This window comes from Mobula birostris, chromosome 6 (assembly GCF_030028105.1).
Source record: "Mobula birostris isolate sMobBir1 chromosome 6, sMobBir1.hap1, whole genome shotgun sequence".
Taxonomy (NCBI): Eukaryota; Metazoa; Chordata; class Chondrichthyes; order Myliobatiformes; family Myliobatidae; genus Mobula; species Mobula birostris.
Window position 1 is genome coordinate 22,722,572 of NC_092375.1, and position 14,617 is coordinate 22,737,188.

At 41.7% G+C, this 14,617-nt stretch overlaps 1 protein-coding gene across 1 annotated transcript in view; it reads right to left on the reverse strand.

Moving 5' to 3' along the window:
* Positions 1-7,179: 7,179 nt before the first annotated feature.
* LOC140199708 (cell adhesion molecule DSCAM) overlaps positions 7,180-14,617 on the reverse strand; it is a 652,770-nt gene continuing 645,332 nt past the window's right edge. The window contains exon 32 of the mRNA XM_072262186.1: positions 7,180-7,520. Within this exon, the coding sequence (XP_072118287.1) occupies positions 7,180-7,520 (341 nt within the window). The remainder of the gene's footprint in view (positions 7,521-14,617) is intronic.

The following is a 14,617-nucleotide window of genomic DNA, read 5'->3' on the forward strand; positions in this document are numbered from 1 at the left end:
ATTGACACTTACATTCAGGTCATTTATATACATTACAAACAGCAGAGGTCCCAGCACAGGTCCCTGTGGACCACTAATTACAGATCTCTAGTTTGAAATCCCTTCAAACACTACCCTCTGTCTTCTATGCGCAAGCCTGTTCGGAATCCAAGCAGCCAATTGCCGCCGATCCCACGCTTCTTTATCTGCTCCATTAGCCTCCCAAGAGGGACTTTGTCAAAGGCCTCACTGTTAGTAAGGGTGGCGAAGGTTACAGGAAGAAGGCAGGTGAGTGTGGTTGAGAGGGATTATAAATCAGTCATGATGCATTGGTGGAGTAGACTTGATGGGCCAAATAGCCTAATTCTGCTCCTCTGTCTTATGGTCTTATTCCCTTGATTGCTGGCTCTGTCAACCGAAACAGTATTCAAGTTCCAGCTCCAGTGTATGTTGAGTGCAAACATACATTCCCCAGTTGTTTGGCATCACTGTCCAGCGTTTCTTGAGTGTTGTTAGGTATCACGAGCATGGGAGCATATGATGTACATTGTTCATTACAGCTCCTACTTGCCCTGATGCTCCCCTGTATTTCAGTCCATAGTACCTGCACTATCGGATTGTGTTCCTGGGCCTCAGAATCCTGTTCCACAAGAAAATACACATTCAGCATTGGTGTGCATCAAAAATGTATGTTTTTATTGCACAATTATCAGTGGAATGTCCCACAAACAATAAGTAAAGAAAAAAAAAGTCTTTTTAAAACCATTTGCAATCAAACAGCGATCAATATCAGACTGACTGATGTGAGAGAGTTATGGGAGTGAAACATGGAATTAAGTAACGCAAGGTCGCATGAAATAGGGCCACTAAATTGCATTGCAAAGTAGGTTTTTGCTTTTATGATTTTGACAGAGTCCTGATCGTGCTCTCTCTCTCTCTCCCCCTCCTACACCATTCCTCAGAGCGGGAAGCAGAGCTGGACAGAGGAAATCCTGGGAGATATCTTCACAAACAGTAAGCTTAAGCATATTGTGCCTAGTGAATATTCACTATTTCTAACAATAAGGAAGCTTGTAAAATTTAATTAAATTTATGTAATTTCTTGTTTTTTTTTAAATCTAGAGATACAGCGTAGTAACTGGCTCTTCCAGCCCAACTATTCTGGGCTGTCTAATTACACCCAGTGACCATTTTACCTACTAACCTGTACGTCTTTGGGATGTGGGAGGAAACCAGAGGGCCTGGAGGAAACCTATGTGGTCACAGGGAGAACGTACAAACTCCTTACAGGCAGCATTGGGAAATGAATTCAGGTCACTAAATCTGTAAAGCGTTATGCTAACTGCCATGCTTCCTTCGTAGTAGAGTTGTACTTCATGTAAAAAATGTTAATATAGGATAAACACTAGACATTGGTGTTGTTGACGGCTACGTTTTGGATTTAGGGTGATATTCAATAATAATTCATCAGTTTTAGTATTTTATGCATTTAAAGTTGAAGGAAAGATCTTGGATGCATTGCTCTGTTCTGCCTTTGTCTGAACCTCCTACAACCTTGGTAAAAACAAGTGGTACCTATTTCCTTTTTATTTGAGAAGGAAATCTTCAAAGTGAATAGTTTTAGAAGACCTGTCATTTTGCGTCTTTAAACTTACTAAAACTTCATCAATTTGAAGTACAGGTTCTTACAATGATTAGCTTGAGCAACTGTCACTGTCATCGATGTTTTGAGGACTTGTAATAATTTGTTGAATAAATGCAGAGATTTCTTTGACGTGCTTGCAATCATTACTTTAAGCATTTCTTCATTCAACTTACATGGCTAATTTAAGCATTTGCTGTTTTTAACTCACAATAATTAGAAAGTGTTTGTAATGTGCAAATTGAGATCCTGTAGTATATCTTAACAGTGGCAGGTACCAGAATTTACAGTAATTAGCTTGGTTAATAAGTTAGCAATGATACCAAACAATGGTTAGTTGGAAAACTAATGAAATCCATCAATAACAAAATAATGACTTACACATTTAGCAATTGGGAAATTGTTGCATTCCTGTGAGAAGAGGTGTATTGCTGTTGGGAGTACAGTATTAAGGGGTCAGCTCTCAACTTATCAATGTAGGACTGGGAGCGAATATGTCGTACAAGGCACACTACTCATAGTAGTATTTATATTAGCTGGTAGCATTTATGTGTCCATTTTGTATGACACAGGTGGCATTATCTTGTATTTTCATGGACATATATCTTATAGGAAATACATTTACTTTTCTCAGCAACCCACTTCCTATCGAGTCCTGTCCAATCACATGGGTTCTGATAGTGTTTATGATCTCCTACATGGAGTTGGGAAAGATGAGTTACTCACTGACTACCTTCACAAAAGGAAGCAACTTCTCTTCACTCATTGATGGAAGTAAAGTTTCAGAAGTCGGCATGCTGGGGAACCATGAGCACAAACACTTCCCCTACCACCCCATTACAAATGTGATGAAATGCTAACCTGTCTCCTCTAGAGACAAGACATTTATCTTGGCATCCATGGTAGACAAGTGGGCATGATCTCCTGTCAAACCAAGCAACCACAGACCTCCTGCATTGTTATGTCTGTATTCCCACCTGCTGTGCACTGTAGGTAAAACAAAGAAGGTTTATGTTGTCCTTGCAGACCTGAGATTCAGCTAGAGTATTGTAAAATGTATGGTTTTGTCAGCTCTAATATAAATATATATTGCAGCGATGACAAAGGAGCGTTGAGCTTATCATGGCAGTGCGCACCATTTACTTGGTTGATTATTTCACACATGGAACAGGCCCTTCCAACCCAGTGAGCTGCACTGCCTAGCAACATCATTTAACCCTCGCCTAATCACAGGACAATTTACAATCACCAATTAACCTACTAACCAGTATGTCTTTGGACTGTGAGAGGAAATCAGAGCACCCGGTGGAATTCCAAGCAGTTCACCCGGAGAAGCCCTTACAGATGATGCCGGAATTGAACCCTGAACTCTGGACGATCCCAGGCTGTAATAGTGTCTCACTAACATAGGGGAGTCTCTGTACGTCCTCCCCATGGAATGGATGGGTTTTCCCTGGGTCCTCCTGTTTCCTCCCACAATCCATACATGTACCGTGTAGGTTAATTGGTCATTGTAAATGCCCTGTGATTGGGTTAGGGTTAATTGAGTTTGTTGGCGGTTGCCATGGCAGCCTGGTTTGAAGGGCCAGCAGGGTCTACACTCTGCACTGTGTTACTAAAATAATACTTTTTAGAATAATAACCGCTATGCTACTGTGGTGCCTACCACTCTTGTGTTAGTTTTCACCAGGTCAAATCTCTCTGTTCGGCAGATGCATGCCTTTGCACAGTAAGACCAAATGCACGGCTGCAGTAAACAGCAGCTGGATGCTTCCCTTGTGAGGGTGAACTATTGCCTCCAAGGCATAAATTCAGAAAGGGGATTCATTATGGTGCACGTGCATTCAGTGGCCACTTTAGGAGGTACAGCTGCATACCTGCACAGCTTCTCAGTTATGCAAAGATTATTCATCAATGCTGCATAGAGTGGGCCTCCCTGGCCATTAGAGCCATGCTGCTCCTGGCAAACCCGATTAACCCTAACCTGATCACAGGACAATTAACAATGGCCAGTTAACCTACTCGGTACGCCTTTGGACTGTGGACGGAAACCGGAGAACACAGAGAAAACCCACACATTCCACGGGGAGGACGTACAGAGACTCCTTACACAATAACGTCGAATTTGAACTCTGAACTCTGGAACGCCCAAGCCATTACGCAACCGTGATGCCCGATCCAAGCTGGCAAACAGGTGGCAGCCACTCAATGCATAAAAGCATGCAGATGTGGTCAAGAGCTTCAGCTGTGGTTCAGAACAGGAGTTAAGATGGTGCCAATTGGCTGTCTATTTGAGCTCATCTGTAGAAACAGCTTAACGTCTCTTTTTTTTCCCCTTTTCAACGTGGCTCAGGTTCTATTGAGATCCCTGATCTGCAATAGCACCCAAAACTGTGGCTTCTCATGGTGACGAGTTCTTGTTCTTGGAGCTCACTGGCCTACCAGCCATTTTCTGTCATTCTCTAGGTGTGGCTTGGGAGACGCCAGGGGGTGGCCCTGCACAGCCCCGTGGATGATCAATTCCTGGCCAGTACCACCAACTGAGATGTTGTGGGAGTAGGAACACCAGGGGGTGGTTGCTGTGGACAGAGGTCTCTGTTTTCAAACGATCACTCTCTCTCTCTTTCTTTCTCAACAGTGGGGAGAGTTTGCTGCTGATTCTTGTGTCGGAGAATCCCGGAATGAAAAAGCAACGCAGCAGACTGTAACATCGTAACAGTGATTGTTCATTTCCCCTTTCGCTGTGAAATGGGTGATATCTCTCTGTCTCTTGGTAGTGAGAGAGAGGGAAACCGTGGCACGTTGAACTGTTGGGTAAATAATAATTTTTGTTAATTGCAGATCATAGTCTCTCTTTGGGGGCTTTGCTGTTGCTAGGTGGATGGTGGGTGCTGTCACTTTCTGCTGAAATGGGTGGAGGGGAAGGGGAAGTTGATGCTTGCTAATGCTTATGTGGGGGAGGGGGCTTTGGGGTTCTAATGTCTTTCTGTCATTCGTTCTTCTGCGGTTCTCCTGTTTTTTGTGGATGTCTGCAAAGGCTGAGTTTTTCAGGTTGTACACTGTATACATTCTCTGATAATAAATTGAACCATTGAACCAAACATCAGAACGGGGAAGAAATGTAATCTAGGTGACTTTGACTGTGGAATGATTCTTGGTGCCAGACGGGAAGGTCTGAGTACCTCAGAAACAGCTGATCTCCTGGGATTTTTCACACACTACAGTTTCTAACGTTTACAGAGAATGGTGCGAAAAAACAAAAACAAAATCCAGTGATTGGCAGTTCTATGGGCAAAAATGCCCTGCTAATGAGAGAGGACAAAGGGGAATGGCCAGATTGGTTCAATTCAACAGAAAGGTGTCAGTAAGTCAAATAACCATGCGTTACAACAGTGGTGCGCAGAAGAGCATCTCTGAACGCAAAACATGTCAAACCTTGATGTGGCTGGGCTACAGCAGCTGCAGGGTGTACCTAATTCAGTGGTCATCAAGTGTAGCTCAATATAATACAGAAACCAGTCACCTTCCCAGCACTAACCTGATTAAAATATTAAAATTAACACTTCTATTACATTCCAAAAATAATTGTGCACAGCTGTAGTTTTATCATTTAAGAACTTTGAATCAACATTCTCTTCTAGAAATGTCCTTTGCTTAAGCTTTTGCAAGAGGATTAAAACAAGGTAAGTGACACAAGATCAAGTTGTTAATTATCTGGGCAGAACACAAGGTGAAGCTAACACATTCAAAGACAGTTACCTCTTCTCATAGGCAGACCTAGACAGAGAAGGGACGTTGAGGGATAGGACACTGAATTCCTATCGTTAGCTAAGGAGAGAAGATCAACAACATTGGAAGCAATTTATTTCAATTTTAATAGCAGACTATTTGAAAAGGCAAATTGGTAGGCTAAACCAGGAAAGCAGTGAAACCTTATCATAAGAACAGTGATGTTCAATAGTATCTAAGTCTCTTCACAGATGAAACACCCTCATTCCAAGCAGACACAATGTACATGCATGTGTCCAAACACTGAAAAATATGCCAAATCATGCCCAGTTGAGGGGAATGAGATTCAGGGCGCGTGGTTTAAAATCACCGAATACAATAAATTTTCTTGCACAGGGGTGGACTAGTTTTTGGATATCACATTCCAAGATTTGGACATTCCTTATTGGTTCATGATGCAGTATCCAACAAGCTTTTTTTTTTGTCTCTTTGCGACATTGTGTTTTAGAGAAAATGTTCCCCCCTCCCCCAGTAACCTGCTCCGTTTCCATGAAATGCACCAACCAATGACCTTGAGAATACGGAATCTTCTTAGTCTTAAGTCACACCAGTGGTCACTCCCTCTGAGTCACGGTTACCTAATTCCAACAGTCACTTTTTTGTAAAATAGTGCATACATATATAGTATATATATTTGTTTTGTTATTGTTGTCCAAAATTTTTTATTATAACAATGAGACTGAAAAGTTCTGCATGAGGCAAGTGATAAAATTTAACATCAGAAAATACACACAAACAGCTATGTAGTAAAGAATTAAAGGTCACCAAACTTTGGTTAGAGCTTGAAGCCAGAACCTGTCTGACAAATGCAAGCTTGAGGAGGTAGACACACATGTAGCTGAAACATTAGTTATCATTGGGTTTTCTTTCTCTCTTAAAGTTTATTTACCTAAAATAAATTTTAACCCATTTACAGTTACACGTAGACACACATATACACACACACACGCGCACGCACACACATACATATTCCATATATGTCCTATATATATATATATGTGTGTGAGTGTGTGCTATTATATAAGTAGATACCACACACGCACACACACACACATATACATAAATGGATATATAATACATAAATATGGTCAGTAAATCAAAGGAAACATAGATGCCAAGCTTTTTTTTTGACTCCCAACCTTGAGGGTCCATAGTGTAAAGTCTTTAAATAGTATAATTATATTTCAAAAAAATATTAACTAATGTTAATCCTTAGCCTAATGAACGCTAGAAAAGAAAAGCTTGAAATGATGTACGTCAACAAAATGGGCCCTAATCAGCCACCTTTAATGCCATGTTACTTTAAGCCACTGCTTTCTGCTGACTTTGAAAGGTGGTGTGGGTACTTGGCTGCAAACTCTTCAATCAATCAGGGATCGCTGTTTCGACCACAAATGCCGTTTTCCTTTATTTGTGCGATATTTAAACTATTCATGTCTTATTTTTAGCAGGTGACAGAAATCTGCAATGGTTTTCCTCGCGTTTTGTTTTTTTTTGCTAATGTCAATGTCTGTACTCTGCCTCCATGCATTTCATAGGAAATGAGTAAAAACGCCATGATCTGTGCATATCAGACAATCAGAGGGCTTCTTAAAAAAATGCACAGACATTCATTTGCTCAGACATGTCACACTCTGGATCACAACAAAGTCCTTGCAATATCTAATTTTTTTTTATATTTTGGCAAATCTTTGATTATAAATATTGGAACCAGTAAAAAAGGTAGCTTTAAATTGAACTATATACAGCCTTGTACAGACATGCATTTGTTATACCAGTGTGTAGGATTTTGCGTAGGGGTTGTTCCCTTGTTTCAAGTGACCGCGATTGTCCAGTAACGATTCCTGCGAGCTGCTCAGTTTGGGAGCTTTGCCACGGTCTGCTCCCTCCCTCTGAGGTAACGTTGAAGTGTTGCTTGATTGCCATTGCTGAGTGTCCCTGCTAGCTGCTTCCATTGGGATTGGCTCCATGACTTGTGTGCGTTTCATGGTGCTCCTTCTCTGCGGCTCCAGACAGGCGTGCCCTTGACCAAGGTCTCTGCTTGGACCTGCTATGCCTCTGTGAATCAGGAAGTCCACCCTTAGGTATGGCGGAAGATGCATAAGGTCACCTGTGTGGATAATCAAAATGAATCATCCTTAAACACACACAGACCAGTCATGGAATCACATGCCTTGTAATTAGATGATTTAGCCCTGTTTACTTCAGAGCTACCTGGCTGAAAATAGTCTCCCTATGGATCAATGATTACTATATTTATGCTTTATATTTAGAGATACAGCAAGGTTACAGGCATTGACCCTGTGCCACCCAATTACTTCAATGTAATCAATTAACCTACTAATCTGCACCTCTTTGAAGTACGGGAGGAAACTAGAGCATGGGGGAAAACCCATGCAGTCACAGGAAAACATACAAACTCCTTAAAGGCAGTGGTCGAACCGAATCGGGGTCGCTGACACTGTAACAGTGTTATGCTATCTTGCCGCCCTCTAATTCTGGAACAGCTCTTGATTGTCTTGCATTGCCCCAAAGGCTTGACTGGGCATTTCCTGGCGCATGTCACACCTGTTTGAGACCGGAGATGCCACAAGAGACTGCAGATGCTCAAACAGAATCAAAATCAGGTATCAGTGCAAGACAGACTTTGCACCTCCTTGTACTGATAATAGTTGTCAACAGCACTGAAGGCCATTTGATGGTTCTGGGCCTCTACTTGCTGGAGTTTAGAAGAATGAGGAAGTGATTCATTAAAACCTAACACATTTTGAAAGGACTAGATAGAGTGGGCAAGGAGCGGATGCTTCCAACAGTGAGAGAGTCTCGCACCAGAAGGCACAGCTGCAGAATAGAAAGACTTCCTCTTAGAACAGAGATGAGGAGGAATTTCTTTAGCCAGATGGGTGGTGAATCTATAAAGCTCATTGTCACAGATGGCTGTGGAGTCCAAGTGATAGGGTATACTTAAATTGGAGGTTGATTATTAAAGGTGTCGAAGGTTATGGGGAGGAGACAGGAGAATGGGGTTGAGAGGAAAAATAATTTGTTATGATCAAATGGGCAGAGCAGACTTAATGGGCCAGGCCTAATTCTGCTCCTTTGTCTTAAAGTCCTATATGTCATAAAATTTGTTGGTTTGCGGCAGCAGTAAAATGCAAGCACAATTTATACATTACAAAATAAATGATAGTGCACGAAAGGAATAACGAGGAGGTGTTCACAGGTTCACAGACTGTTCAGAAATCTGATGGCGGAGGGGAAGAAGCTGTTCTTGAATCATTGAATGTGTGTCTCCTGGAGCAACAATCTGCAGGAGGAACACAACATTTTTATGCTCTTTGGGCTTCAATATGAGATTCTACCTGCTTTAGGAAGACCACTATCATCTTGGTGCCTAGGAAAAATAAGGTAACATACCTTAACAACTATCGCCTGGTTGCTCTGGCATCCACCATCATGAAATACTTCGAGAGGCACTCACTATATCAAGCCTCCCAAACAACCTCAACCCACTGCAATTTGCCTACCACCAAGGAAGGTCTAGGCAGATGCCATCTCATTGACCCTACACTCATATCTGGAGCATTTGGACAGTAAAGACACTCATGTTAGTTCATTGCAGTTTATTGACCAAAGCTTCATCTTCATACTACAAGGCCAAGCAAACTCATCAGCAAACTCCCAGACCTGGGATTCAACATCTCCCTCTGTAACTGGGTCCATGACAGCTTGACCAAAACTTTACCCACGATTCCCCTCAATAGCAGTGGCCCAGAAGGCTGTGTCCTCATCCCCCTACTCTGCTCCTATACATTCATGACTGCATGGCCAAATTCTGCACGAACACTATTTACAGGGCCAGATCAGTGGTATTTAGGTCTGGCAACCAAGTAAAATACCAAAGGTCCAGGTATCATCTCCAGAAAGCCATCTCATGTGCAAAGTGGAAAATCCAGACTACTGGCACAACAAGTTCAGCGCAGATGCTATTTCATTGGCTCTTCACTCAACCCTGGATCAACTGGACAGCGAAGGTGCGTACATTAGGATGCACTTCACTGACTACGGCTTGGCATTCAATACTATCATTCCCTCAAAAGGAGGGAACGTCGAGGGGAACGTCAACTCAGACCTTGAGAGGCCTGCATTGGGCATTTTCATGCCTTACAAGGTGCAGATTGGAAGTCTGTGTGGGGCGCCGCTCCTCACACAGACACTAGAGCAATGTGTGGTTAAGTGCCTTGCTCAAGGGCACAAACATGCTGCCACAGCTGAGGCTCGAACTAGCGACCTTCAGATCACTAGACAAATGCCTTAACCACTTGGCCACGTGCCCAACACAAAATTAGTCTATAAACTTCAAGACCTGGGCCTCAATGCCTCCTTGTGAAAATGGATCCTCGATTTTTTACTTGTAGACCCCAATCAGTTTGGCAGATTGGCAACAATATCTCATCCACAATCTCCAATGACTTCAGGAAGGGGCCAGAGCACATGCTCCTGTTTATATCAATAATGCTGAGGTTGAGAGTTTTGAGAGCAGCAAGGTGCTGTGAGTGAACAGGACCAGTAGACTATATTCGTCCAACCACATTGATGTCATAGCTAAGGAAGCTACCCATGCCTCTTCTTCCTTAGCAGGTAAAAATGTGGTATGTACCCTTTGATACCTTGACAATTTTATCAAAGCACCATAGAAGGTTTGAGAGAAGTTTGGATAGGTAAATGGATGGCAATGGAATGGAGGGCTATGGTCCCAGAGCAGGTCGATGGGAGTAGGCAGTTTAAATGGTTCAGCACAGACTAGATGGGCCATCTCTGTGCTGTACTTTTCTATGACTCGGAAGCCTACCATCCAGATGCATCATGGCTTGGTGTGCCAGCTGCTTTGCCCACGACCTCAAGCACCCGCAGAGAGTTGGGGACATAGCTCAGTACCTTGCAGAAAACAGCCTCCCTCCATGTTCTCTGTCCATGCTTCTTGCGACGTTAGTAAAACAGCGAGTATAATCAAAGACCTACCTGGGACATTCTCCTCCCTTCCCATCAGCCAAAAGATACTAAAGTCTGAAAGCACGTACCATCAGGCTCAAGTTTCAATCCCATTATTATAAACTATTGAACAGTTCCTTCGTATGATAAAATGGATCTTGACCTTACAATCTACCTATTGTGACCTTGTTTCTTATTGTTTAGCTGTACTGCACTTTCTCTGTATTATAACACTCTTTTTGTGTTTTACCTCCGTGACCTTTTGATGAATTGAACTGTATGAACATTATGCAAGACAAGTTTTTTCACTGCACCTCAGTACATGACAATAATAAACCAATTTATTATAGATCCCTGATCCCTTTCTAAATGACTGGTCAACAATCGACAATTATTTATTTAGTTCATTTAAAGTTACAAATGATACTGCTTCCAAGACACCATCAAATGAAGTTTCAGGATTAATACAACTCACTGGATAAGAATAATCCTCACCTTGTGCCCTGTTACCACTAATTATCAATACTTCCATCAGTTTCTTCTAGTGCACGCTATCAAAGTACCTGTCAACTTCTATTAATCTTATCCTTAATCCCGGAGAACAATTTAAATTTCTTTAGTCTGTCTATGCTAGGTAAATCTCCTCTGCATCCTCTTCAAGGTTTTCCAAACCACTTAAAGGTGTAGGCACAATATTCCACCTGAAGGCCAACAGTAACTTAGTCTCATCACAGTCTTTTAAGAAGAAAGATTAAAATAGCTGTCCTCAATTAAATTTAAAAGTGTTTGTTTTTTTTTAAAAAACCCTAGCATGTTCAGATCCTGAATAGTCTTGACAAGATGGATGTGGAGAAGATGATCCCAATTGTGTGAGAATCTAGAATTAAGAGTCACTATTTAAAAATAAGGTATTGGCTGTTTAAGAGAGAGATGAGGCTTTTTTTTCCTGACCATTATGAGTCTTTGGATCTCTCTCCATTAAAGTGTGGTGAGGCAGAGTCATGGAATGGAAACTGGCTTTTCAGCCTGTTGATTCTGTGTTGACTGTCAAAGATCCATTTTACCCTAAGCCCAGCACATCCTGTTCCTATGAAAGTGATAGGACTGTACAAAACTGCAGCTGTATTTGTTCATATTTCAAATGCATTACTACACAGCTTATTCATTAGAAAACTCTGGAAACTTTCTTAATAACTTCTATTTTAATTCCATGTGGATTTATGGTAAGCGCTGTGTTTATTAAATATCTACCGTGAAATGATGCTGTTCACAAAAATGATGAAGCTCTTCTTGTACCCCACAGGCAAGTCCAGCCTGAACTCATGCTCTCTCTGTTCTCTCTGACTTGTAACACTGACAAGGTCATACAATTAAGTTGAGGTAAATGGTCAGTTATTAATTTAGAGATACAGCACAGTAACAGGCCCTTCTCCACTCAATTACACCGATGAGACAATTTAACTTACTAACCTCTATGTCTTTGGAATGTGGGAGGCACCCAGGAAACCCATGTGGTCACAGGTAGAGCATACGAACTCCTTATAGACAGCAGCGGGAATTGAACCCAATTACCGGCACTATATTAGAGTTATACTAAATGTGTTTTACCTTTTATTATGTGTATGTGTTTGTGTTTTGAGAGGGGAGAGGGTGATGTGTTATCTTCAATGTAATGGAAATACCCTCCTTCCCAATGAACAAGATGTGAATTTTATTTTTATAATTTTAATCTATCTGTACATCAAAAGCAACCAAAAAAGTTATTGGTTTTATACTCTGCCACCCCAAACTTTCCAAGTTAATAGCCCATTAACCATTGCTATATGGATGGCTTCAGTCAGATAGGTATACTTAAGAACATTCCCTCTCTTTATCTTCTCTAATTTAGATGATATAATCACAGAGGCCGGCTGGTGGCGTAATGGCATCAGAGCCGGACTCCGGAGTGAAGGCTCCCGAGTTCGAATCCAAGTCGGGCCACCCCCTGAGCACGCTTTGCATCCGTGCCGGGTTGAGTGTCCAGCTAGCCACTCGGCCTCATCAAAAAAAACAAGGGTCAAGTCAGGAACGTTCATATCGTGACCCGGTTAATCCGAAAGGAGACCAATCCTGATACCACGCGCAAGAATGGCTGACTGGTGCGACACGCAAAAAAAAAATCATATTGAAGATGAACAGAGAATACTTATAACCAGGCAGACATATTACCCTAAATACACAAAGTGCATTATTAAATAACAACAATAGTGTTTGTTGAACTTGCAATAAATGGGAGATAATACATCAGTTAACAGTTCTAACACTTAGACTTGGAAATAGCCTTAATAAAAGATGAAGGAATGGTATTAGTGATGTGATATAAGAGCTGCTGGCCCTCAACAAAATACCTGAACACTATCTACTTCATGTATTTTTTAGGACAGTTGAAGATCTCATTCTAACTGCCACTCTTCTCCCTTTCCCAACATGATACTCCTCTGTGAAGTGAACACAAACGCTTCAGAGGCCACCAGCTCTCACCTCAGCGCTGACATTCAGAACAATATCAAATATCCAGCAATGTAAACTGACCAGTTTGTTGTTGTCTGTCTCTGTACTAAAGGGAAGTGCTACTGATAGGAAGGTTCTCTCAATCTGATGTGTTCCCTTAAAGGTGCTCACCTTTTCAAAAAAGTCCTCTGTATGCTATTCACAACTAGAATGGATTGAGAAAACATATAGGAGTGACTGACAGATAAGGGAAAGTAAAGTTCAGCTGATATTTGAAAGGGTGCCCAATGGAGACAATAAATAAACAAATGAGTCATGCCGCAGAATAACACAGCAATGCAAAATGTCCCAATGTGCCTCATGGACACATTAGCAAACTTATTTTGACAGTGAACTGTATATGAATATATTCTAATAGAGTGACCATAGGTTGATTCCAAATTGTTGTTATGTTCTGTGACCAACAAGCTTAATGTCTGTTATAAGTGAGAAGAGATATTCTGATGAAGGGTCTCGACTGTGCTCTCTTCCATAGATACTGCCTGGCTTGCAGAGTTCCTCCAGCATTTTGTTTTGCTGCTTAGAGAAATAACAAGGTTTAGAGGTTTAGGGAAAGCAACGGGTTTATTTATATAACAATATAAGTATTTATAGATATTGAGGGAAGTCATTCAAAGATAAATAAGTAGAACTGAGAACGTAAATTGTAGAGTCTTGAAAATGAGTCATTAGGTTCTGGAGTCAGTTCAGCATTGATGAAATTGAAGTTATCCACGGTGGTTCAGGAGCCTGATGCTTGTAGGGTAATAACAGTTCCTGAACCTGGTGATGTGGGACCTAAGGTTCAGAACCAGTTATCACCTTACAACCATCATGTGACAATAATATGCCAATAAAATACAACGGAAGAATTCAATGAAGAGAAACTGCCCTTGACAAAACTACGTTGGATGTCTTTGAGGATGCTTCATCCTTGCAAGGAAAAACAATACATTTGCAAATCAAGATAATATGTGACTTGTAGGATTAAATTGCAGGTGGAGATAATCCCATGAACCTGCTGCTCTTGTCTTTGAAGGCATTGAATATCAGAGATTTGGAAGATGGTGTTAGATTAACAATATCTGGTTACTACACCATCCAATGGTGCAGACAGCAGCTACAATGTACTGGTGCTGGAGGATGAATGCTCAGGGTGAATGATAATGAACTATATTATAATAACTTCTCTTTCTCTGAGAGTCTTGAAGAAGAAAGCCCTTAACTCCGAATGGAGTCATCGGGACACCGTCTGTGTGACGGTGTCTTTTTAGCAGGCTTTCTTATTTTTACAAGGCCGAGTTGCTAGCTTGATGCTCAACCCAGCACGGATGGAAAGTGTGCAGGGGAGCCGGCTGGATTCGAACTCGGGAACTCGGGAGAGTCTGTTCACCATTTATTTTATTTTATTGAGATACTTCGACCCGTGCCACCCAGCAACCCTGATTTAACCATAGCTTACTCACGGGACAATTTACAATGACCAGTTAACCTACCAGCCTGTACATCTTTGGACTGTGGGAGGAAACCAGAGGAGCCGGAGGAAACGCACGCATTCCACAGGGAGAATGTACAAACTATAGGCAGCGATGGCAGGGTTATGTAAAAACTGGATCACCGCAGTCTGAAAGAACAGTCTTGTAACCATCTTTCTGGCAGGTGGAAGTCCAGGCCAGGAAGATAGAC